Raw genomic sequence first — 22,013 nt, forward strand, 5'->3', positions numbered from 1 at the left:
TGTGTGTTATCTGAAAGAACAAATGATTACCTGCAAACGTTGGCATAAACTGAGCAGTGTATATCCTCATGCTTAGAGTATCGGAAGAGAAGTCATCTTCTACTGCTGCCAGGAAAAATATCACAGCTTGTCTGAATCTCTGAGCTGCAGGCAGTTTATTGGAAATCACGAGATATTTTCATTCATTTAGTTATGACATGTCTTCCGTTGTTCAAATGCATGCTTCCCTTATTATCTAGAGGAAATCATCATTAACAGACCCAATCATGTTTCAGTTCTTGAGATGCCAGGGATCTATGTGATCCATCTTGCCAGCACTCAGGCACACAGGGGCCAGGGGTCAGCCCAGCAAGCCCCCGTGGCCCCTAAGCAGGATTCTGCTGGTGGGAACCCCCTGGTAGAGGGAGAGGAGGAAACTTGTTCACACTGTGTGCACTAACAGGAATTAGGGACTGCTCTGACTCTTACAGCAGGCGTGTCTACACCCGGAATAACCCTGCAGAATAGCCCTGGACAATTACTGTGGGCATGGTGCCACCCTACCACAAGTAACTTGTTTCTGTTCCTAGAGCCAGCTTGTTCTGTATTTGGTTCAGTACCTCAAGACAGGAGTTGGCTGGCCAGTGGACACAAACCCAGCAAAGCCCCTTGGCTTGTTCTCTTGAGGCCTTAGAAGGAGACAAAGGTGGCCATGACAACGATCCCTCAGCAGAGCTTGGCTCCTCCAGCAGCCCTGAACTACCACAGAAGATCTCTAAGCTCTTCCAGCTCTCAAGAGGGTGGAGAAAAAAGAGGGAAAATAAATGAAAGGCTAATGAGAAGAGGGAATAAAACTGCACAGTGAGATGAAAGCTTTCTGCCATGGGCAATGGAATCTCTCCAGCCCAAGCTGGCAGCTGGTGCAGAGCAGTATTTATGGGAGACAGATAGAGAGATAGAGAGATGGAGAGAGCGAGAGGTTGGATTCTTCTGCTGGAAGAGTTTTCAGCTTGTTTTGTGTTGAGTTGAAGTCACTGATGTGAAGCAAGTTCCAGTCCAAGCAGGACTGAGAGGAACTAGGAGACTGTGGCAGGAAGAGTCAGGACAGAGCCATCCATCTTGCTGGAAGGCTGTCCCTCTCTCTTGGCCTATTCATCTCCAGCTCCTACCTACTCTGGTGATTCTCCTGTTGAGTCAGTGCCCACAGGCTTCCCATAGGCACCAGATGTTCCGTGCATTTCTCTGCATGGAAGAGCATCTTTGAGTCTGAGGGATGGTGACACTGCTGCTTCCTTGACAATGTGCCACAGGATGAGCATGGGACAGATCAGCAGGGGAGGTGGTAGGAGAGTGGAGAGGGTAAAGTGGAAACAACAGTGGGACAAGAGAAAGAGAATTTCAGGGGAACAGCCTCTTCCCTTCTACAGCTCTTGCGAAAGCTCAATTGCTTGGAAACCTGATTCTGGCTATTTTAACTATTTTAGATTCTCCTCCCTGCAGCCAGGGTGGGGGGCTAGCAACATCCACCCCAGCCCTGCTCTTGCCAGCAGAAGTTATTACTCTTCTTTATTCCCTGACAACAACGCACTGTTAATTTTGCTGCTCCTGTTCCAACACGACCAGCCTTCCTCTCTCCGCTTTCAAGGCAGCGAGCAGGAGAATCACAGGCAAGCCTTTCCCACTGCTGTGCATAGATATGCTGCAAGGGCAGGACTTGGGAAAGTGACAGAAGGGATCATTTCTGGACGCTCAGGTGAACACTGAGCTCAGGTAGCCGGCCAAATGAAGTCAGGACCTTCAGCACTTTCATTCAGCCTCTAGAGGAAACCTTCAGTGCCACCTCAAATCCCGTTGCACAGGCTGGCTGATGTTTTCCAGAGGTGTAGGAAAGGCACACACATGCACATGCACATAAAACACTCTCATTAAAAACTAAATGGGCACTTTCCATTGTATGGGGTGGCAGAAAAAAGGGAGGAGCAGTTTCCTCAGGAGATCAGAGCATCTTCTACAGACATTCGGGACAACCATTAAGTCCCAGTTCATGTGCCATCACTACAATCCTTTCCTGGTTGTAAGAATCTCAGCTATGAGCTTGTTCCTTTCATTTTTATCATGAGGTCACAGAAGAATTCCAGGGTGTGGCCAGGCAGATCCAAATAATCTCTTTAGAGTGGTTTAAGTTACCTTCCAACAGCCGACATGCAGCAACCAAGTGCACACAGAGTGTCTGTTGCAACTGAATTTTGCAATGAGGTAAACTGGAAGTATCCACAGTGTACTCACGGGTATTGGTTGGCTCTGTTATTAATATCCAGCGTGCCCTGTGGACTTGTTAGACCAAAATTATAAATCATTCCATGAAGTTGCTGAGTTTCTGACTTTACTCCATGTCCTCTTCAGCCCACTGATAATGCAGAGCAGAGCATCAGAGATCTCAGTCAAGAGCTGCTGCAATTCTGTTTTGAGCCCCACTAAGAGAATATTTCCATGCACGTTGAGCATTTGGCTGTTGTCAGAACCCTACAGCCTCTCACCAGCGAAGAAAGTGGCTCCCTGGCTACTGCTGAGTCTCCTTCACCTGCTGAGATGTCAATAGGAGGATTAGGAAGGAAAAAAAACCCATGGTATCCACTCTTCCAGATCATCTTGTCACCGTGCAAAAGTGTTGATTTATGATTGTAAAGGCATGAAATAAATGCTCAGCTCAGTGCCTGGTGCCAAATACAAGCAATCCAAGAGAACGAGTGGAAACAGTTAATAACAGCCTTGTTCCAAGCAGCTGCTCTGCACTCCTCCTTCAGCTGCCTGGTGTTTCCTGCAGCCACTGGAAATTTTCTCATGCCTAAACAGCAATATACCAAAGAGCCCCAGTACAACTGAAAACAATGGTATTAATTAAAACCTGTTGGCTTTGGGCCAAATAGTACTGTAAAGCAGTTGTGCAAATGGTCCAGAGTTTCAATTCAGCAAAGGCGAGGAATAAAGGCATACGGTAAGGACTATTCCCAAACAAGATATGGAAACTCAAACCTCAGCTCCATCCTTTCCATACTTGCATCTACTCACCTGGGCCAAAAGGAGGCAATTAAACTTTGGTTTAAACTATTTCATAAAAGCCGTATTTTTCCCTTCTGCATCCAAGATATTCCCTGCAGTTAAACCAATGTGTATTTATTAGAAACCCCTCAAATCTTGCAGGTGTTGGGGGATTCACCCCATCTATCAGGCAAGGCTCAAACTATGTACCAACACCATCAACAATGTACCTTATTTTTAGACTCAAATTCTAGTGGTAGAAGGGAGGGTATTTCCCAAGACAGAAGGCAAAGTTTTGTCAAAACACTGCAAATTACAAGGAGCAAGGTTCAACACGGGGAAAACAGGAGTTGAGACACGTTTAGAGGCCGAACTTCTGCCAGCGCATGCAGAATGTTTCTTACTTAGAGGCATAAGAAAGGTTTTGTTTTCTTGGTTCTGCAGCCTTTCTCACCAAGTGCCTCACCACAAGGTCTCCACAGCCCTCAGCCGTTATGGGATCTGGTACAGGTCTGGGATCTGAGATGTGTTGGGATCCGGGAGGGGTCCCCTATCCTCCATGGCCTCTGCACTCGGAGGAGAGGGCAGCTTCTTCACCCAATGATCTGCAGCGGACAAACTGCTCCTTGAGGAATCTGCTTCTGATCACAGCAGGAACCTGAAACAAACCCACTGGATACATGGGGATCTGGTCAGCCCTTGCTTTCCCTGGGCACTGACTCTTGAAGCTCAAAGGCTCTTTCTTTCTTGGCAGGTCTGATTTCTACAACTTCACGGCAGCTGGATCGAGAATACAAGGCTGAACATATCCTAGAGGTAGGTAATGATGATTGTAATTAGCTTTATTTACTTACAAGTGTATTAAGTCCTCAAAGAACTCTCCTTGCATGTTGGAGCACAGAGAAGGAATCTCATCCCATCAGCTCCCAACTGCTGGGAAACTTAATTAAACGGTGTGCGTTGCCCTAAGAGACAGCTGCAGCAGTACTGTGGGGTTTATTATTTCCTTGCTGAAAACAGGAGCGAAAGGCTTGTTCTGGAAGCTGTGGGAATGTAAGAAGACTGGAATTGTCCTCTAGGAGGTTGGATAATAAATTACTAGAGAAAGAAGAAGCCAGAGAAATCCACCCTGATTTGTCTCATTGTACCACACTTTGTTCTGTAGCTTTGCAATGCCTGCCTCCATCCCCAGCTGCTCTGAGACACGTGTACTTACATTATGGGGACCAGAAGGTGTTCTGTGTCTTCCAAGGCAGCTGAGGATAAAAATTCCTCTGCAGTGCAATGTGATGGGAGTGCGCACAGGCACAGCAAAGAGAGGATAGGTGATAACTAGGTCAGCCAAAGGATACAGGTGTTTTCAGGCGTGCAGCTCCTAATGACCAATGCCTGACCCTCTGCCCTGAGCTGCTGCAGGCAGGAGCCCTGCAGGCACACTGCCCTGTCCTTGCGCAAGCACTGGGCAGTGCAAGTTTCAGCCACGAGGTTTAGCTTTGTAGAAAGGAGAAAGGGCTCTGAAAATTCTGAGATACAAAGATAGATTCACATGGAAACCCTGTTATTCTCAGGATGAAGTGTAGTAGGCAACATGTATTATCCTTCAGGATGAAGGCTGGCTGCTCATGTCCTAGGTCACAACAAGCAGCTCTGTCCCTTTGCTTGCTGGCAGGTGGCTGTTTCTGACAACGGAGACCCAGCCCTGAAGTCCACCAGCAGAGTGGTGATACAAGTCCTGGATGCCAATGACAACCCTCCCAGTTTTCCCCACAAGCTCTTCATGGTGCAGCTCCCAGAGAGAGAAGCCTCAGAGACACCACTGCCAGTCTACAGGCTTATTGCTTCAGACCGTGACCAGGGCCAGAACAGCCAGGTCACCTACACCATCGAGGAGGAGGAGGAAGGGATCTTCACCATCAACCCCATAACCGGCATGGTGCTCTCCAGGAGGGCTTTTCCTGCCTCTGAATACAACATACTCACGGTGAGAAGAGAGGGAAACAGAGTGGGTGTAGAGGGAAGGCTGCTGAGACAGGAAAGATAAGAAAAGAGGTGGGTGAAAAGCAGCAGTGGGAGAACTTGATTCAGATAAGGGTGGGCTACAGAAACTGGGAGAAAGGGCGGGAGAGGGGAGAGGCAACATGGAAGATAAGAAGCTATTAAAAATGAAGGAGAAAATTTAAAAGGACTGTCCAGTGCACCCCCAGTGATGGCTACAGTGATCCATGTCTCATCCAGAGGTGGACCTGAACCCAAACAGTCTGTGAGTTTCAGGCTTGCAGCTCGCCCATACCCTGTGGGCCTTCAGAACAAGGGCTGCGACCCATCTCTCTGCTTTGGATCCAGCAGACTTGCCCCATGCCCAAGACGAATTTGTGCTCCACCTAGGACACATGGATTTAGGACAAGATTTATCTTGTGGGATTTAGGGCACACACAGGGCTCGAGGCTCCTACTTGGTGGGTGGGAGAAGCAGCTTCCCACAGGGCTTTGTATACCCTTCCAGCCCCAATTCATCCAGTACATCACAAAATCATAGAGTTGCTTGAGTTGGAAGACCCTCACCTTGCATCTCTCGGTAGGTCAAGGCCACAGACGGCGGCAGCCCCCCGCTCTCCTCCCACGTGCGGCTCCACATCAGCTGGGTGGCACGGCCCGGACCCTCCTCAGAGCCGCTGGCGTTCGATGAGCCCCACTTTAACTTTGCTGTCATGGAAACGGATCCCGTCAACCATATGGTGGGAGTGATCAGCATCGAGATGGGTCCCAGCCAAGTGTGGTTTAATATCACAGGTGAGATGCAGAAATGAAAGCGGTGCACGGTGTCTGGAGCGCTGGCTCTTTGGCTTCCAACGCTCATGTACCTGAGCTAATGAAGCTTTAGGTGTAGGTGAGCTACAAAGAAAGCTTTCTCAGACACAAAAAAGGCATCAATAGACCACTGCCTGCCCAAGGGCTCTGCTGCCAAGTGCAATTATCTAACACTCTTTTTGTAATGACATTCTGAGATTTGCCAGTGTTCCCCTCTGGGACACTGGGTGACAGAGCAGCGGGGACGTGGGCTGTCATCCCCAGGTCTCAGGCAGTGAGCATGCAGAACTTGTCCAGGAACAAAGGCCAGTTGTGATCCTGTAATTTGCTGTTTTGAAGTGTTGCCCTAATCTGCTTTGCACAGCCTCTTCCTGACACTGCCTGCAGGGCCAGCCCTCATCAAAGCCTTAATTGGGTGAGCTTTCCCCGTTAGAATGTCATGGCAGGGATAATAGTGTATAAATGCAGTTAAGCAACAAGAAATGCAATGCCACAAGAGGTGGTGTGCAAGTGCAAGTCTTGCCTGGCATTACCAGTGTCTGTGTGGGCTTGCAGCATAACAGTGTCTTCCTCTGAATGTTATCCCACCACATACCTGCACTTGCCTGCAATCTCACACAAAAACTCTGACCAAGAAGCATTTTTATTGTCTCTCTTTTCCTGGGCTTCCTCTTTCCCTTTGGCAGCACACAGAGGGAGTCCTCTTCTCTTCTGCCAGGGAAAGACAACCCTGGATCTCTCTCTTTTCCTCTTTTCTGCTTCCTTCTGTTTTCTTCCCGGCAGGAAAGTGCTGGTCCAGATGGCTGGCAACCACTGCACTTTTCCCGCAAGGGAAGGTATGTAATTTAGCAACCAGCCAAGATTTCCCCAGCTGGTAAGAGCACAAAACAGAATCCAGAGCATCTGGTAGCCAAGAATGGAGGAACTAAGAGCTAGGATACAACGGCAGAGCACTACTTCTCTTTAGCCCAATCCCAGAACAATGTGCTTCATGCATGACAGAGAAAGACCATCAGCAAGTGAAGCATGAGAAGGGGGCTGCCACGCCAGGGCTGAGCAGCAACAGCATGAGGGACAGCTTCTGCTGCTTGGGCCTGCGGTTCCAGCACTCCATGACCATCTGGAATGGCTCTGCTCACCCTGGAAGCACCTTCTGCCTCTCCAACTGTTCAGGAGTTGGGCTGTTGGGTAGAGCACAGGCTTCTGGCCGTGGCCATGAAGACCACTGCTGGCATGCCCATGGTGTGACCTTGAGTTGGAGGCCAGCACGACTGTGGGTCAGCCCTGCAGGCTGCTGATCCATGCTAAGCTCATGATGGTGCATAGCTGGAGACCTTGTGCAAATCAATCAGTGGTCAGATGGGCCTCTTGCAAATCCAGCCAGGAGACTGAGTGCATCCACGCATCCATTCTCCTCTCCTCCCCCTCATTTTCTGTATATCCCCTTGTTGTTCCTGTCACACTCCTTTGTCTTCATGTCCTGCTAGCTCTTTGCCCATCTTCTTCATGTGCACCCTGTCTCCTGTGTCCATCCCTCACATTTAGCATTGGCTTTCTAGATTTGGAGGAAGCCTTGCTTCTGGCACTAACCCCAGATGAGCTGAATGCCGAGAGTGAGTGCCTACACATCCTCATTCCAGGTGCATTGCCTGGCATGCCACATTTCTCTGTGGCTGGGTGTGAGCTTGATGTGTGGCTTGTGTGTGCTGTCTGGAGGGGAGATCCTCATCCTTCAGATCTCCAGGCAGCTCCTGGAATATGTTTGCCCTGCTTGCAGCTAGCTCCAGACAAATCTAGCCATAACTGTCCCACCGTTTCCCTTTTTTCATTTCTCTCTTATTCCAGGTGGTGACGATGACATGGATTTTGATATTGAGAAGAGTACGGGCAGTATGGTCATTGCAAGAGCCCTTGATGCAAGGAAGAAGTCAAGCTATAACCTGACAGTAGAAGTCACTGATGGGTCCACTACCATCAAAACTCAGGTAATGCTTTATGCTGTAGTAGAAACCCCATACAGAGTCAGTATATGCCAAAGGGAATCTTTCTTCTGACTTCACTGTTCCTGAGCACCAGTTCCTGCAGCTGCTGAGATTCACCCATTTTTAGCTACTGTCAGAAAGGGTGTTCAGAGCTTAATTTTTCACCAACCATTTTCTTCATACATAAAAAGAAGCCAAAAATCCAGCCCTCTCTACACGCAAAGGCCTAGAACATGAGTCACCCATCAGTGATTCTTACTGTGGGAAATTCACTGTGAAGGTTTGTGGAGGATGAGTGAGGAACACTACTGTTCCTGTGAATGCAGTGCTAATGGATAATATCTTCAAGCATTTTTCCAAATAAACAAACAAAGCCCTGCCTTCCCTGCTGCGCATTCCCTGCCACCTTGCATCTCATCCCCATGTTTATTTTGGCACTCAAGGCCACTGGCAGATGTCAAGAAACCTGCTTGAGCAAAACACCCATGGCATGTTCAGGTTTGTTAAAGGAAGCAAACTATTACACGTGGTCGGGACTTCCTCAGATGCAGTCAGTGTCAGTATGGTGGTTGGGGACAGCCAAGGTACGAGATCAAATCACCATGGATGGACGGCCCAAGTGCTGGAGGAGCTGTGATAGTCACAGGGCTCAGAGGCCCAGTCAAAAGGAATCAGGAGATTTTGCAGGGCTCCATAAGTCCAGTAGCACTCAAGGTTACATTGCCCTTACTGAGCTGTTTTCCCCACAGGCCTTTATCCACGTTATCGACATCAACCAGCACCGCCCCCAGTTCCTGGAGAGCCATTATGAGGTGAGGATTCCTGAAGACACCCCCTCAGGAAGGGAGATCCTTCAAGTCAGCGCCACAGACAAAGACAAAGGCAAAGGTCTCATCTACACCATCCATGGTAGCATGGACCCCAAAAGCACAAGATTTTTCCAGTTGGATCCCAGCAGTGGGGCCCTCACAACAGCAGAGGGCTTCAGTTCCCAGCCGATGCCACAGCACACCCTGACAGTGATGGTGAGTCCTATCCAAACCTTGACAAATCTGCCAGCTGCACCAGGACGTATTGGTTGCTTAAGAAATTTAGGCTAATTCTAGTCTTTCAAACAGAATTTGCCTAGAGTGACAGGAAAGAGGAAAGCAGGGTGTTAATCTTTACCAAATCCTGGATAAATAGCAACGTCTGAGCACATCACACAGCTAATTTAATCAGAGGGCTACTGGGTTCTTGTACAAGAATACACAGTGCATATTTGTTAATTTTTGCGTTCTCCTCCAAGGCTGCGCTTTGGCTCTGAAACTTGCAGGCTCATCCCCATCCAAAGTTTTGATAGCAATGAAACAAATCACCCTTTTTAAGAGCCCTGATGAAATTCTGGAAGCCTTATCCTGGAAGACCTGCCTGCTCCTAGAGTTTGACCCTACCTGCCCTTTCTCTGTCACTCAGGTACGGGACCAGGAGGTCCCCATCAAGAGGAACTTTGTTCGGGCCATCATCCACGTGGAGAACTGCAACCTTCACCCTCCCCAGTTCAGCAGCATCCATTATGAAGCAGAAGCGCTGGATTCAGCAGCAGTGGGCACAGAGATTCTGCAAGTCAGAGCCCTTGATCGGGACCAAGGAGCCAATGCTGAAATCCACTACTCTCTGCAGGCAGGTGAGGGCCATGTAGCAAGGTGGTTTGGCTAGGAGCATGCATGCACTTCCATTCTCCAGCTGGTGACCAAACTACCACCCAGCTTTTGCTAGTTGTTGCAAAGAATGGTGAAAAGCCATTTTTTCCACCATTCTGTTTCTACACTGTGATTTCCTTTCTATCCAGAGAAAAACTATAGCTAGTAAGAAATTTCCATATTATGAAACGTTAGTATCCTTCCTCAGAAAGGACACTGCTGAGTCACTGTTCTAAGGAAAAATATGAATGGACAAGTTAGAACAACTTAAGATCTGATCTTCCAACCCTTGGGAATGGAGCGACGGATCACTGTCCTTGTTAGACAAAAGTACTGCCTTTACACAACCACCACCATCCCTTCCACTAGTTCTACCACAAAACACATCCTTGAGGAAAGGGGAGCACTCTCTCAGCATTGGTTGATGGGTCTCTATGGGACAACTTGTTGGGCAAGAATTTTATCATTCACTCTGAAGATTAAAACCTAAATAGCTATGGCTGTGCCACACTGCCGATTTAGCAGGTAAAATCTTTGAAGGAGACAAGCCATCCTTTGCTACATCTTTCTCACTGCAATTGAGATCAAGGACTGAGGAATTTAATTGCTCCTGAAGTATTGGTAATTATAAGCATGACAGGGCTTGAAGCAACTAGTACAGTCTGTACCTTGTTCTGCACACAAGGCAGAAGTTTCAAACACATACTCTACCACCACTAAATATGCTTAAATTAGAAGAGTATTCATCTTCTAATTTACCTTTTGATGCAGTTAAAAGCTACCCCATAGATCTCAATGGATTCATTGTTCTTAGAATGAAAATTATTTAGAAATTAATGAAGAAGATTGTAGTCTGCTAATTAAAAAAAAGTATATATGTTAATTAGGTCTGAAATTGGGAGCACAATAGAAAAGACAGAAAACCAAGAGCAACAGGGCGTTTGCATTCTTCACTTTGCATTTCTCCTCTTGCAGGTAACGGGGAAGGTTTCTTTAGCATCGACCCACATTCTGGTATTATTACAGTAGCACAGAAACTGGATCCATCCAAGCAAGAGAGATATACTCTTATTGTAAAGGCAGAAGATCAAGGGTTCCCCCAGCTTAAAGATTCTGCTACAGTACATGTCCGCATTAGACCCTCTGATCAAACCCCTCCAAAATTTCCAGAGGCTGAATACATCACAGAGATCAGTGAATTTGCTCCTGCTGGCTCTCCTCTGATCCAGGTTTCAGCCTCAAGCTTGTCACCAGTCAGCTACGAAATAAAAGATGGAAATGGAGATGGAGTGTTCTCTGTGAACTATCAGTCAGGCCTTATTTCCACTCAGAAGAGCTTAGATTTTGAGCAGGTGTCTTTTTACCAGCTGAAAGTTTGTGGCACCAACATGGCTGGTGCATTCATGGACACAATGGTGCTTATCTATGTCACAGACGAGAATGACAATGTGCCTATCTTTGTTAAGCCTGCCTTCATCGGCTGGATCATGGAGAATGCTCCCCCACAAAGCATGGTTCTAGATGAAAGCAATGCTCCCCTGGTAACCCATGCAACAGATGCTGATCAGGACTCCAATGCTTTGCTCATCTATGAGATCTTGGAACCAGAAGCACTAAAATATTTTACAGTAGATCCCAGCACAGGGACACTTACCAGTCGTGCTGATATCGACTACGAGCTCACCCCAGTTTTCCACTTCAGTGTACACGCACATGACAGCGGAAATCCCAGTTTGTTTGCATCCAAGCCAGCCAAGGTCACAATCCACGTTAAAGATGTGAATGATTCACCTCCAGTCTTTGCCAAAGACACTTATGAGCTTTCTGTCCTGTTACCAGCCCATCCAGGGATGGAGCTCTTGTCAGTGCAGGCAAAAGATGCTGATTCAGAGGTGACCTACAGCATCGTGGAAGGAAACCTTGATAATGCTTTCTACATTCATCCACTCACTGGACTTGTCTCCATTCTTAATGCCACTGGCTTGGGAAATCATCATGAACTCGTGGTCAGAGCTGACGATGGTTTATATAAGAGTACTGCTCTGGTTAAACTAAATTTAACTCAAGCACAAGGTAGTGGCTTAAAATTTGATCAAGATGTATACACAGCAACTGTGATGGAGAACTCTACGGATGAGAAGACTCTCACTGTTCTGGGGGTCAAGGGATATCAGCTAAATGAACCACTCTTCTATTCACTTTTAAATGGGAAGGAAAAATTTAAAATGATCCAAGCATCTGGAGTACTCCAGACCAAAGGTGTGAAATTTGACCGTGAAGCACAAGATGTGCACGAGGTAGCTGTGGAAGTGAAGGACAATAGAAAACCACCGAGAGTGTCCCAGGCCACTGTCAGAGTTTATGTAGAAGATGTCAATGACAACCCACCTCAGTTTGAGAACGTGCCATACTACACCTCAGTGCAGGACGGCATGGAGCCAGGTGATGTACTTTTTCAGGTGTCAGCAACGGACAAAGACATAGGGAACAACGCAGCCATTACCTACTCATTTGCAGAGGACTATAAGTACTTTAGGATTGACCCCTACCTAGGAGACATCTCACTTAAGAAGCCTCTTGACTATCATGCTTTAAACAAATACAGCCTCCGAGTCGTTGCTAAGGACAACGGTGAACCCCCACTCCTTGCTGAAGAAGAGGTTGTGATCACTGTGAGAAACAAATCCAACCCTCTGTTCCAAAGCTTGTATTACCGAGTAAAAGTGCCAGAAAATATCCCCCCATACACATCCATCCTCCACATCCAGGCCCGCAGCCCCGAAGGCTTGCGCCTCATCTACAACATAATGGAAGAAGACTCCCTGAAACTGTTCAGCACTGACTTCAAAACTGGTGTCCTTACTGTCACAGGGCAGCTGGACTATGAGCTAGAGACAAAGCACTCGTTCACTGTTAGGGCCACAGACACGGCGCTAGGATCATTTTCAGAAGCCAGGGTAGAGGTGGAGGTAGAAGACATCAATGACAACCCACCTGTATTTTCTGAGATGATCTACACAGCGTCTGTCTCAGAGAGCATGCCAGCACATACTCCTGTTGTCCAGATCTTCGCTTCTGATAAAGACTCAGGCAGAAACAAAGTGGTCGCCTATCAGATCTTGGATGATGGTTCAGATACTACCAAGTTCTTTAATATTGACACCAGCACAGGGCAAATAACAACGGCTCAAGCACTGGATTATGAAAAAACTCAGCAGTTTCGCATGAAAGTGAGAGCTGCAGACCATGGGATGCCTCCACTTAGCAGTGATGCCCTGGTGATTGTAGACGTGACAGACATCAATGACAATCCTCCCGAGTTCAGCCAGCTGCAGTATGAAGCCAAGGTAAGCGAAATGGCGATGTGTGGGCACGTTGTGATAAAAGTCCAGGCCCTGGACCCTGACAGCGGAGATACCACCCGACTGGAGTATGTGATTCTCTCAGGCAACGACCACAGGCATTTCACCATCAACAGCACTTCTGGAATAATATCCATGTTCAACCGCTGCAAAAAGGACCTGGAGTCATCTTACAGTCTCCGAGTTTCTGCTTCAGATGGAGTTTTCCAGAGCACCGTGCCTGTGTATATCAACACCACAAATGCCAACAAATACAGCCCTTCTTTTCAGCAGAACATGTATGAGGCAGAGCTGGCAGAAAATGCTGAGATAGGAACCAAAGTGATTGAGCTGCTGGCCATTGACCCAGATGGTGGCCCATATGGCACCATAGACTACACTATCATCAATAAACTTGCCGATGAGAAGTTCTCCATAGATAACAAAGGCCACATCACCACACTGCAAAAACTGGACAGGGAAAATTCCACAGAGAGAGTCATTGCCATTAAGGTCATGGCTAAGGACGGGGGTGGGAAGGTGGCGTTCTGCACTGTCAAAATAATCCTTACAGATGAGAATGACAACCCTCCTCAGTTCAAAGCCTCTGAATACACACTGTCCATCCAGTCCAATGTAAGCAAAGGCTCCCCCGTCATTCAGGTGCTGGCTTATGATGCTGATGAAGGTGCAAATGCAGATGTCGTTTACTCCGTTGACTCTGTGGAAGATGTATCAGAAGATATTGTTGAGATCAATGCTGCCACCGGGGTTGTTAAGGTCAAGGAGAGCCTTGTGGGTTTGGAAAACAGAGCCTTTAACTTCAAGGTGAAAGCTGAAGACGGCAGACCTCCTCACTGGAACTCCCTTGTCCCAGTGAATCTTCAGATTGTCCCCAGGGAAGTGACACTGCCAAGATTTTCTGAGCCCCTTTATACATTCTCAGCATCTGAGGACCTTCCAGAAGGTTCAGAAATAGGGTCAGTCAAAGCTTTTGCAGAGGATCCCATCATATATAGCCTGGTGAAGGGAACCACTACAGAAAGTAACAAGGATGAGGTGTTCACCCTAGATGAACAAACTGGGGCTTTGAAAATCAAAAAGGCAATGGATCATGAGACCACCAAGTGGTACCAGATTGATGTTATGGCTCACTGCTCACATCTAGAGACTGAGCTGGTCTCCCTGGTTTCTGTGAACATCCAAGTGCAAGACATAAACGACAACAAGCCTGTTTTTGAGGCAGATCCTTACAGAGCTTTTGTCATGGAGAACATGCCATCAGGAACCACAGTCATTCAAGTGACAGCAAATGACCAAGACACAGGAAGTGATGGACAAGTGACCTACAGCTTGGAAGCAGAGTCTGGCAACCTCCGGGGACTCTTCACCATTGATGGGGAGACTGGATGGATCACGACACTGAAGGAGCTGGACTGTGAAACTCAGGAGACCTATCGTTTCTATGTGGTGGCCACTGACCATGGCAGAAAAGTCCAGCTCTCTTCCCAAACCTTGGTGGAAGTCACCGTCTCTGATGAAAACGATAATGCTCCCCAGTTCACCTCAGACTTCTACAAAGGGTCAGTAATTGAGAACGCCGAGCCAGGGCAGGTCATTGTCACACTGAGTACCATTGATGCAGACATCTCTGAGCAGAATCGGCGGGTCACGTGCTACATAACTGGTGAGTTTTCGTGACTTTACGTATTTTAAGTGGGCAAGAATTATTAGAGCATCACGTCAAAGTGAGGCTTTGATACCTTGTCTTGTATTGATACAGAAACAACTTCACCCTGACAGTCTATTGGAAATAGGAGATGAAGCCTAACTCAACAGTCAACTGAGCCTTGGGTGTGCAAAACTCTTTAGAAACTAATTTCAGTGACATTCCCTAAACTGGCTGAATGGAATTATCATTAAACTAGCTATCACCTCCACTGGCCCTTCCATATTTCTTAAAATATAAACAAATAAATACGCAGTACTATACAAGTATTTACTTACTTTTTTTTTAAACTACATTATAACTACGTAACTGTAAGATCTAGTGCAGTGACAGAAGCCAGAAGGAAGGTTTTCTCTCATAGGCTCTGAGGTCTGCATGTAATTTCTTTGGCCCTGCACTTTTCTTCTGCAAGCAGAGCAGTTTACACATCACACAAATACGTAGCCTATCTGTATGTTTTAATAAGTACACATATAGACATATCTTTCTGGTATTAAACCTATTCCTTCTGATGCCACTTTGACCCTAACTTATCAAAAAATTAGGTATGGCTGCAGCTAACCGCTCTGCAGACTGGCGGATACTTGAGACTATCACATCAATCTCTGAGAGAGTTTTGGCTAACAGAAGGCACGGAAGATGACTCCACACATCAGCAGTGCCAACTAAAATTAACCACTGCTGTAAACCTACAAAAGTTTATACTGGAATGCTGTGCATCCGCACAAGCAGCAGCTTGATTTTACGGTACTTTTTGACCCCAAAGGGGTCCTGGAACAGATACTTCAAATTAAAAATGTTTGTTCAAACTCAAATGAAGACCCTTCAGGGTCAAAGCATTTAACAAGTTCACGTTGTAGCCTGTTATCTATTGTAGTAACCATTCAAAACAAAGGAGGAATGCTGGCATTTTTGGTTGGTGTATGGTATGTCTAGCTATTTGCAAGCCCTTAGAAGAAAATAGTCAATCCATTTCTGCATTATTGTTTCTGCCACTTTTAAGGCAGTAGTTTTAAACCTGAGAGAATTCACACTCATGTTAGTGGTGGATGCCTTGAATTCTTGCCGCTTTGTACTTCAAAGCTCAGGCCAAACCTTACATACAACCATATAAATACAAGTGCAGCATAACACCACAGCAAAAGAAATGAGGGGTGAACAAAGAGCCAAACTTCCCACTGTCCACACACACCTTGATTTCAAGCACACAGGACCTAGATCTGAGCAAGGGGTGCAGTGTGGCAGCATCAGGAGGGCCAGCAGATGTCTCATTGAGCCTCCAGATTCACCACCACATCTCCACAGTGAACATGGAAGAAGAAAGAGCAAATTTAATTTACCTGGCTGTGTGAGCCCTTCAGAGCCCAAAGCAAACAAGCCCTGCAGCCAGCTCTCTGCATTGCCTCCCATTACCTAACGTGCTCTCTTCTCTCTCCAGTCACTTGGGCTGGGTTCAGCAGAGGACATGAGTTCCTTGCCAGACGAGAGAGATGTGCCAGAGGCCTTTTAAAATCCACTTTGCATGACAGTAGCAGGAGAGGCACAAATCTGGCGGACTGGAGAGCCTGCCCAGTCTCAATTTACTGTGTCTCCCATCAACTGGGTCTTATGGAGTGAAAAGCAGCTCTAGATTTAAATGCATCTAAAGGTTATATGTGTTATATAGCAACAAAGCCTAACCGATGTCTCCAAGGCATCTGCAACTCTCAGATCTCCTTAGGAACGTACACCAAGAAAGCCTGACACGTTTTAGGAGAGTGAGACAATGTGGTTTTCCAGCAATGAATATGCATATCTGCAGAACATTACAAAGACATTCACGAAATTGTGAATTGTTTCCTCTTTCCACCCCATCCATTTCCCCAGCGTAATATTCAGTGAATAGCAGAAACACACAGGGTATCTCTGAACTGTGCAGTAAACCAACCACCCCCCATGGGGACGGTATGGCACCAGTGTCCTTTCTGTGGCACCAATGCAAGTCTTCCAGCTCTCATATGGGACTGGCAGTAGCCACATCTACACCATCCCTGCAATCATACAACCTTTTGATTTGGAAGGGACCTTAAAAAGCCCAACTCCCCTGCAATGAACAGGGACACCCACAGCTCCACCAGGTGCTCAGAGCCTCTCCAGCCTGACCTTGGTTGTCCACCACCTCTCTGGACCACCTGTGCCAGCGCTCTCTTACCACTTCAGTAAATGTCTATTTTCTTCTTCTTGCCCCTTCTAGAAGGAGATGTGCTAGGACAGTTCACAGTTGACCAAATTGAGGGAGAATGGACAATTTCTTCCAAGAAGCCTTTGGACAGAGAAGATACAGAGAAATATCTCCTCAAAGTGATGGCTTCTGATGGAAAATTTCAGGCTACCACCGAAGTAGAAATTTTTGTTCTGGATATCAATGACAACAGCCCTGAGTGCGGCCAGGTAAGGCAGCTGACCTGCTACATCAGGGGGCAGAAAGAAAAGGCAGAAAGAGCACATGCTGAGAGGATTTGGCTTGTCATGTTTCTCACACAATCCGGTTGCTTTGATTATACTTAGCAATTTTAATTAAGGTGCACGTCAAGCAAGAACATTAAATTTAGCCTCCAAGCATGTTTGCCAGCAGTAAGTGAACACCTAAGCATTATGAAGGATAATTTTTGGAGATAAACAATGCCAGGAAGCCTTCTGGGTTGGGGCATGTAAATTACCAAGTTGTATATCCTGCTAAGTTGAAAGATTCCCATCAGGAGAGCTGTAGCTGTGAAGAGTTGATCACTGGTATGGATTTTACTCATGGTGAGAAAGAAGAGAAGAGGCTGCTTCCCAAAGGAGAGTCAGAGGCTTGAGTGAAATGAGCTCACTGGTCCCAGCTCACACCCTGGAACTAACTGCCCTCCTCTCAAAGGCACGATGCAAAGTATTGGCCTCCATGTGTCCCAGCACAGACCAGCAGCAGGTGCTGAAATGCACCCACAGCAGCATTCATAGCCTGACATAAGAGGGGAGGATAAAAGAAACTACATATATTATCTAGCACTTGCTAACAAGAAAATCTAGGCTTTAAAAGAAGTTAAAGGTGTCATAGAGAGAACCTGATTGCAAACAAGGTCCATTTTTACTGAAACTGCCTAGCCCGTTCTTAGAGGTAGAGATGGAGGCTTGCAGGTAGCCTTCATAGTCTGCTCCTGACCTTCACTACACCATTTGTCAGTCCAAGTGTCAAAATTGAATCACAGAATCATTAAGGTTGGGAGAGATCTCTAAGATCACCAAGCCCAGCTGTCAGCCTATCCCCACCATGCCCACTAACCACATCCCTCAAACCCACATCTCCACAGTACTTGAACATCTCCAGGGACGGTGACTCCACCACCTCTGTGGGCAGCCCATTCCAGTGCCTAACCACCACAGGCTGCTGCTTTACCCTACTCAACAGCCTATTATGGATTGTCATAGTCAAAGCAATTACTGACATTTCTTTTTAATATCATAAAGCTTGTTAGCAATCATCAGTTTAATCACGGGTCACATTTTCTGTTATCTCCAAACCTCTCTCCCTGAGGCCTATATCCTTCCCAAGCTGTGGTTGGCTGCTGTTCCAGATGGGGCCACAGAAGTCCCAAATGTAGTAGGCTTGTCCTCCAGTCTGGGCTCATATACCCTGGTGTTGTGGTCATCTTTCACAGCACCAAGACATAAGGCACCTTGTGTTTTTCTGCAAACCACGTTTTACCTTTTTCTATAAAGCTTCTCCTGTTCCATTCCTCCTCATATGGTGTGAAGGTGTTTGGGAGACAGATCAGATGCCAATGACACCTTCTGTCCTTGCCAGATATTCTACACGGGAAGAGTCTCCGAAGATGCTCAGCCAGGTCATTTCATTTTGAAAATATCAGCAACCGACCCCGACGTTGGCAGCAACGCCCAGATCACATACAGCCTGCACGGCCCCGGCGCAGAGGAGTTCCGCCTGGGCGCCCACACAGGTGAGATCAGGACATGCACACAAAGCTTTCCTCCTTTGCACAGTTGGGGCTCATTACATTGCAGGAGGCTTAATGCAGTAGGGTTTGCAGTTGCTGGACACGTGACCACTTCCCACTCCTTCCCACAGGGGAACTGACCACCTCTGCACCTCTTGACCGGGAGCAGAAGCCCACCTACCACCTGGTTGCCAAAGCTACTGATGGCGGCGGCCGCTCGTGCCAGGCAGACATAACACTGACCGTAGAGGACACCAATGACAACGCACCCAGATTCTTCCCCAGCCACTGCGCCGTCGCCGTTTTTGACAACACCACCACAAAAACACCCATTGCTGTGGTATCCGCCAGGGACCTTGATGAAGGTGAGTCAGGGTGAGATCTACGTTTTAGCAAAGTCCATCTTTCATCCTGAATAGAAACCTGTAAAAGCTAGGGAAGGGCTGCAGCAATGGGCATAGATGAGTGAGTCTTGGCAAGAGCCTGTCTGGATCTCATCACTGACATGTTCTTGACTAGCAGGCTGGCATCAGCACCTATCAGAAATGCATATCTGTAGAAACACGCACAGAATTCAAGGAAAAGCTCATCAACTGTAACAGTGATGCACAGCACGAACTATGACAGAGAATCACAGAATCACCAAGGTTGGAAAAGACCTTCAAGATCATCCAGTCCAACCATCCACCTATCACCAATAGTTCTCACTAAACCATGTCCCTGACACACCCTCCAAACCCTCTCCTGACACACAGCTCCAAACTGGATAGAAATCATATGAAAGATGGAGACAAAATGGGCATAATAAGGAAAAAAGGAGCTGTGTGTCTGGAGAGGGTAGATGATATCATAGAACCATAAAATATCTCAAGTTGAAATGGACCTGTAGGAATCATCGAGTCCAACTTCTGGCTCCACATAGGACCACCGTAAATGGGTGGAGAAGTCCTTGGAAGACATAAGATTCTCAGATAGAAACAAAAGGCTTCTAAGAAAAGTGTTGAGCAGAAACTGAACTTACATGATATAAAAGCAAGATCTGGTTTGGAAGCAGAGATGAAGGAAAGTGACATTTAAAAACACAGGGATGTGGGTGGACAGGGGCACATTTGAAGAAATTGTTCATACAGTCCCGTTTCCCTAGAAATTTTATCTCACTTAGGCATATGTCATCCTTCTGGATATAAGAATTAATACCAGCAGCATTCCTAACCATAAATTTATGCAGCCTGTCCCTTACCCTTGCAGGTCTCAATGCCAAGGTGGTCTATTCCCTCTCTGACTCTGCCAATGGACACTTTTCAATTGAGGAAACCACGGGGGTGATCCGTCTGGAAAAGCCCCTGAAGGACTCACAGCACTCAGCCTTTGAGCTGACGGTCTGTGCCTCCGACCAGGGCACCCCACAGCCCCTCTCTGCTCTTGGCACTGTCACCGTTTCTGTCGTGGATCTAAATGAATATCTACCTGTCTTCCTGGCCCCTGAATATGTGGCCATGGTGAAAGAAGACGTGGCTGTGGGTACGGAGGTCCTCAACTTGTCAGCCTTGACAAGAGACAATACAGAGAACACAGAGATCAAGTATGAGATTGTGAACGGCAATGACCATGGCAAATTTCAGCTCAACTCAAACACAGGTAACATGATCTCATAGCCAAGCCGGTCCAGGTTGATCCCACATGCTTCTAAAGCAGATTACTCTTCTGTTTCCAAGCAGTCAGATCTCTTCTGCTAATATACAGAGTACAGTATGGGGCCAGGGAATACAGTCTTCACTTCTACCCTAAATTTCATCAGCTAAATCAGCTAGGGCATGAACCAAATCTTTCTGAATGAACGGAAAGATTCCTGTTACATGTCTGGGATCTGAGATGGGTCCGTGAGAAAGAGGAGTAGGTAGAGAAGAGGATGGGAAGAAAAGTTCCACTTCAAAACATGAGATAAGTTGATTTCATTTAAAAAGTCTCCTCACCCTGATTTCAGGAGGAACCTGTAGCCCAGACTAACAGTTTTATTAGGGAGCACTCAATGAATGCAGCTACCAATCTATTAACCACAAGCAGGTGCTGAGGCAGGATTTCTTGCCAAATAAAGCACTGCTTTATTTGCACAGCACCTGATAAGAGCTGTTATCTCAAGGCCAATGTTAGATCCCTGGAACAAGCATTGGCTGAACTTTAGCGGCCTCCTGCTTCTGTCTGTACCATCCTCATTCGGCGCATTCCTCAGTTTCTCTGTCTTCAAGGCTCCTGCTAATTTCTCCATATCAATCTTCCACTGGTATGCGTTATCTTAAAAGACATTTAAAATATCTCATGCCATTTCTGTCCATCTGCCCTTGCAGGTGCCTTATACATAAATGGGAGCTTGGACTTTGAAGCGAGTCATGAGTACTACTTATCCATTGAGGGCACAAGGAAGGGCTCAGCTTCTCTCAGCGATGTCACCATGGTGGTTATCAACATAACTGATATCAACGACCATGCACCAGAGTTCATCCAAGACCCTTACTTTGCTGATATCCGGGAGGATGTTGCAGTTGGAGAAATCATCCTCACGGTACGAATATGAACAAAACCACATTTTTAACCTCATTTTCTTACTTGTGCTGTGTATTATTTACTCTCCCTCTGCACCTTTTTCTTCCTTGGGCACAGCCGTTCCAGCAGGTTTGTGTCATTTGGCACCTGAGATTGAGGCATGACTTAAAAAACAATGATTGCCAGAATTCCTGACAGCCCATAGGCAGGGATGACAGCAAATTACACTGATGTAAACCACTTTCCTTCCTCCTCCTCATTTAAAGCATGCTCAAACCAATAGCCTTAAAAGACAGAGAGGTCCTGTTCTTGGGGATTCCTCCACAGGAAGACTCCTTGGCCATGAGTCCTATGTGTTTTTCCTTCTAACAGGTGTCAGCTGATGACTTGGATGGAACAATGAACAATCAGATCACATATTCAATTGTGGAAGGGAACCCACTGGGACATTTTGCCATCCAACCCAAAAGCGGGCAGATCAGCATTGCCAAGCACCTGGACAGGGAGGAGGTGAGTTCCAGGAAACGGAAATGAGAAAGCTGAAGCAGTTGTTATGCTGGAATGAGCAGATTATATTCAGCTGCCTGCTCTTTTCTGAATGATCTACTAGTAATACTGAAAGCAAAAGGCAAGTTATTCATTTCCGAGACCCGCAGATACTTCTGTAGAAAAGTAGGGCTTCAGAGGAGACAGTATAGGCTTCAGTGGTCACAACTCTGTGCTGCGGTCTGCTCTACTGGTGCTCTAAGCTGGTCAGGCAAGAGTTGCTCTCAAACTGGAAAACAACATGGCTGGTTTATGCTTCTCTGCACCAGAGCAGATAGAAAACATGCACAAGCAGGAGCTGGCCATCTGGACAATCTCTTATAGCAGCAGCAGCTCAAACTGCTGCCGACAGATGTTTTTACAGCTTGGATCTCATCCATGTTCGGCATGTT

General features: G+C 46.8%; 2 protein-coding genes across 3 annotated transcripts in view; both read left to right on the top strand.

Annotated features, from left to right (window-relative positions):
* The window catches only part of LOC125699990 (SPARC), a 123,152-nt gene that overhangs the window by 44,963 nt on the left and 56,176 nt on the right, over positions 1 to 22,013 (top strand). The window lies entirely within an intron of this gene.
* FAT2 (FAT atypical cadherin 2) overlaps positions 1 to 22,013 on the top strand; it is a 48,068-nt gene that overhangs the window by 15,620 nt on the left and 10,435 nt on the right. Inside the window, exons 4-16 of the mRNA XM_048960090.1 lie at positions 3,773 to 3,834; positions 4,688 to 4,999; positions 5,598 to 5,808; positions 7,672 to 7,811; positions 8,558 to 8,833; positions 9,264 to 9,474; positions 10,466 to 14,518; positions 16,794 to 16,990; positions 18,384 to 18,537; positions 18,666 to 18,899; positions 19,783 to 20,172; positions 20,880 to 21,094; positions 21,448 to 21,585. Of these exons, the coding sequence (XP_048816047.1) occupies positions 3,773 to 3,834; positions 4,688 to 4,999; positions 5,598 to 5,808; positions 7,672 to 7,811; positions 8,558 to 8,833; positions 9,264 to 9,474; positions 10,466 to 14,518; positions 16,794 to 16,990; positions 18,384 to 18,537; positions 18,666 to 18,899; positions 19,783 to 20,172; positions 20,880 to 21,094; positions 21,448 to 21,585 (6,593 nt within the window). The remainder of the gene's footprint in view (positions 1 to 3,772; positions 3,835 to 4,687; positions 5,000 to 5,597; positions 5,809 to 7,671; positions 7,812 to 8,557; positions 8,834 to 9,263; positions 9,475 to 10,465; positions 14,519 to 16,793; positions 16,991 to 18,383; positions 18,538 to 18,665; positions 18,900 to 19,782; positions 20,173 to 20,879; positions 21,095 to 21,447; positions 21,586 to 22,013) is intronic.

The sequence above is a fragment of the Lagopus muta genome, chromosome 14 (assembly GCF_023343835.1).
Source record: "Lagopus muta isolate bLagMut1 chromosome 14, bLagMut1 primary, whole genome shotgun sequence".
In the NCBI taxonomy this organism is placed as follows: domain Eukaryota; kingdom Metazoa; phylum Chordata; class Aves; order Galliformes; family Phasianidae; genus Lagopus; species Lagopus muta.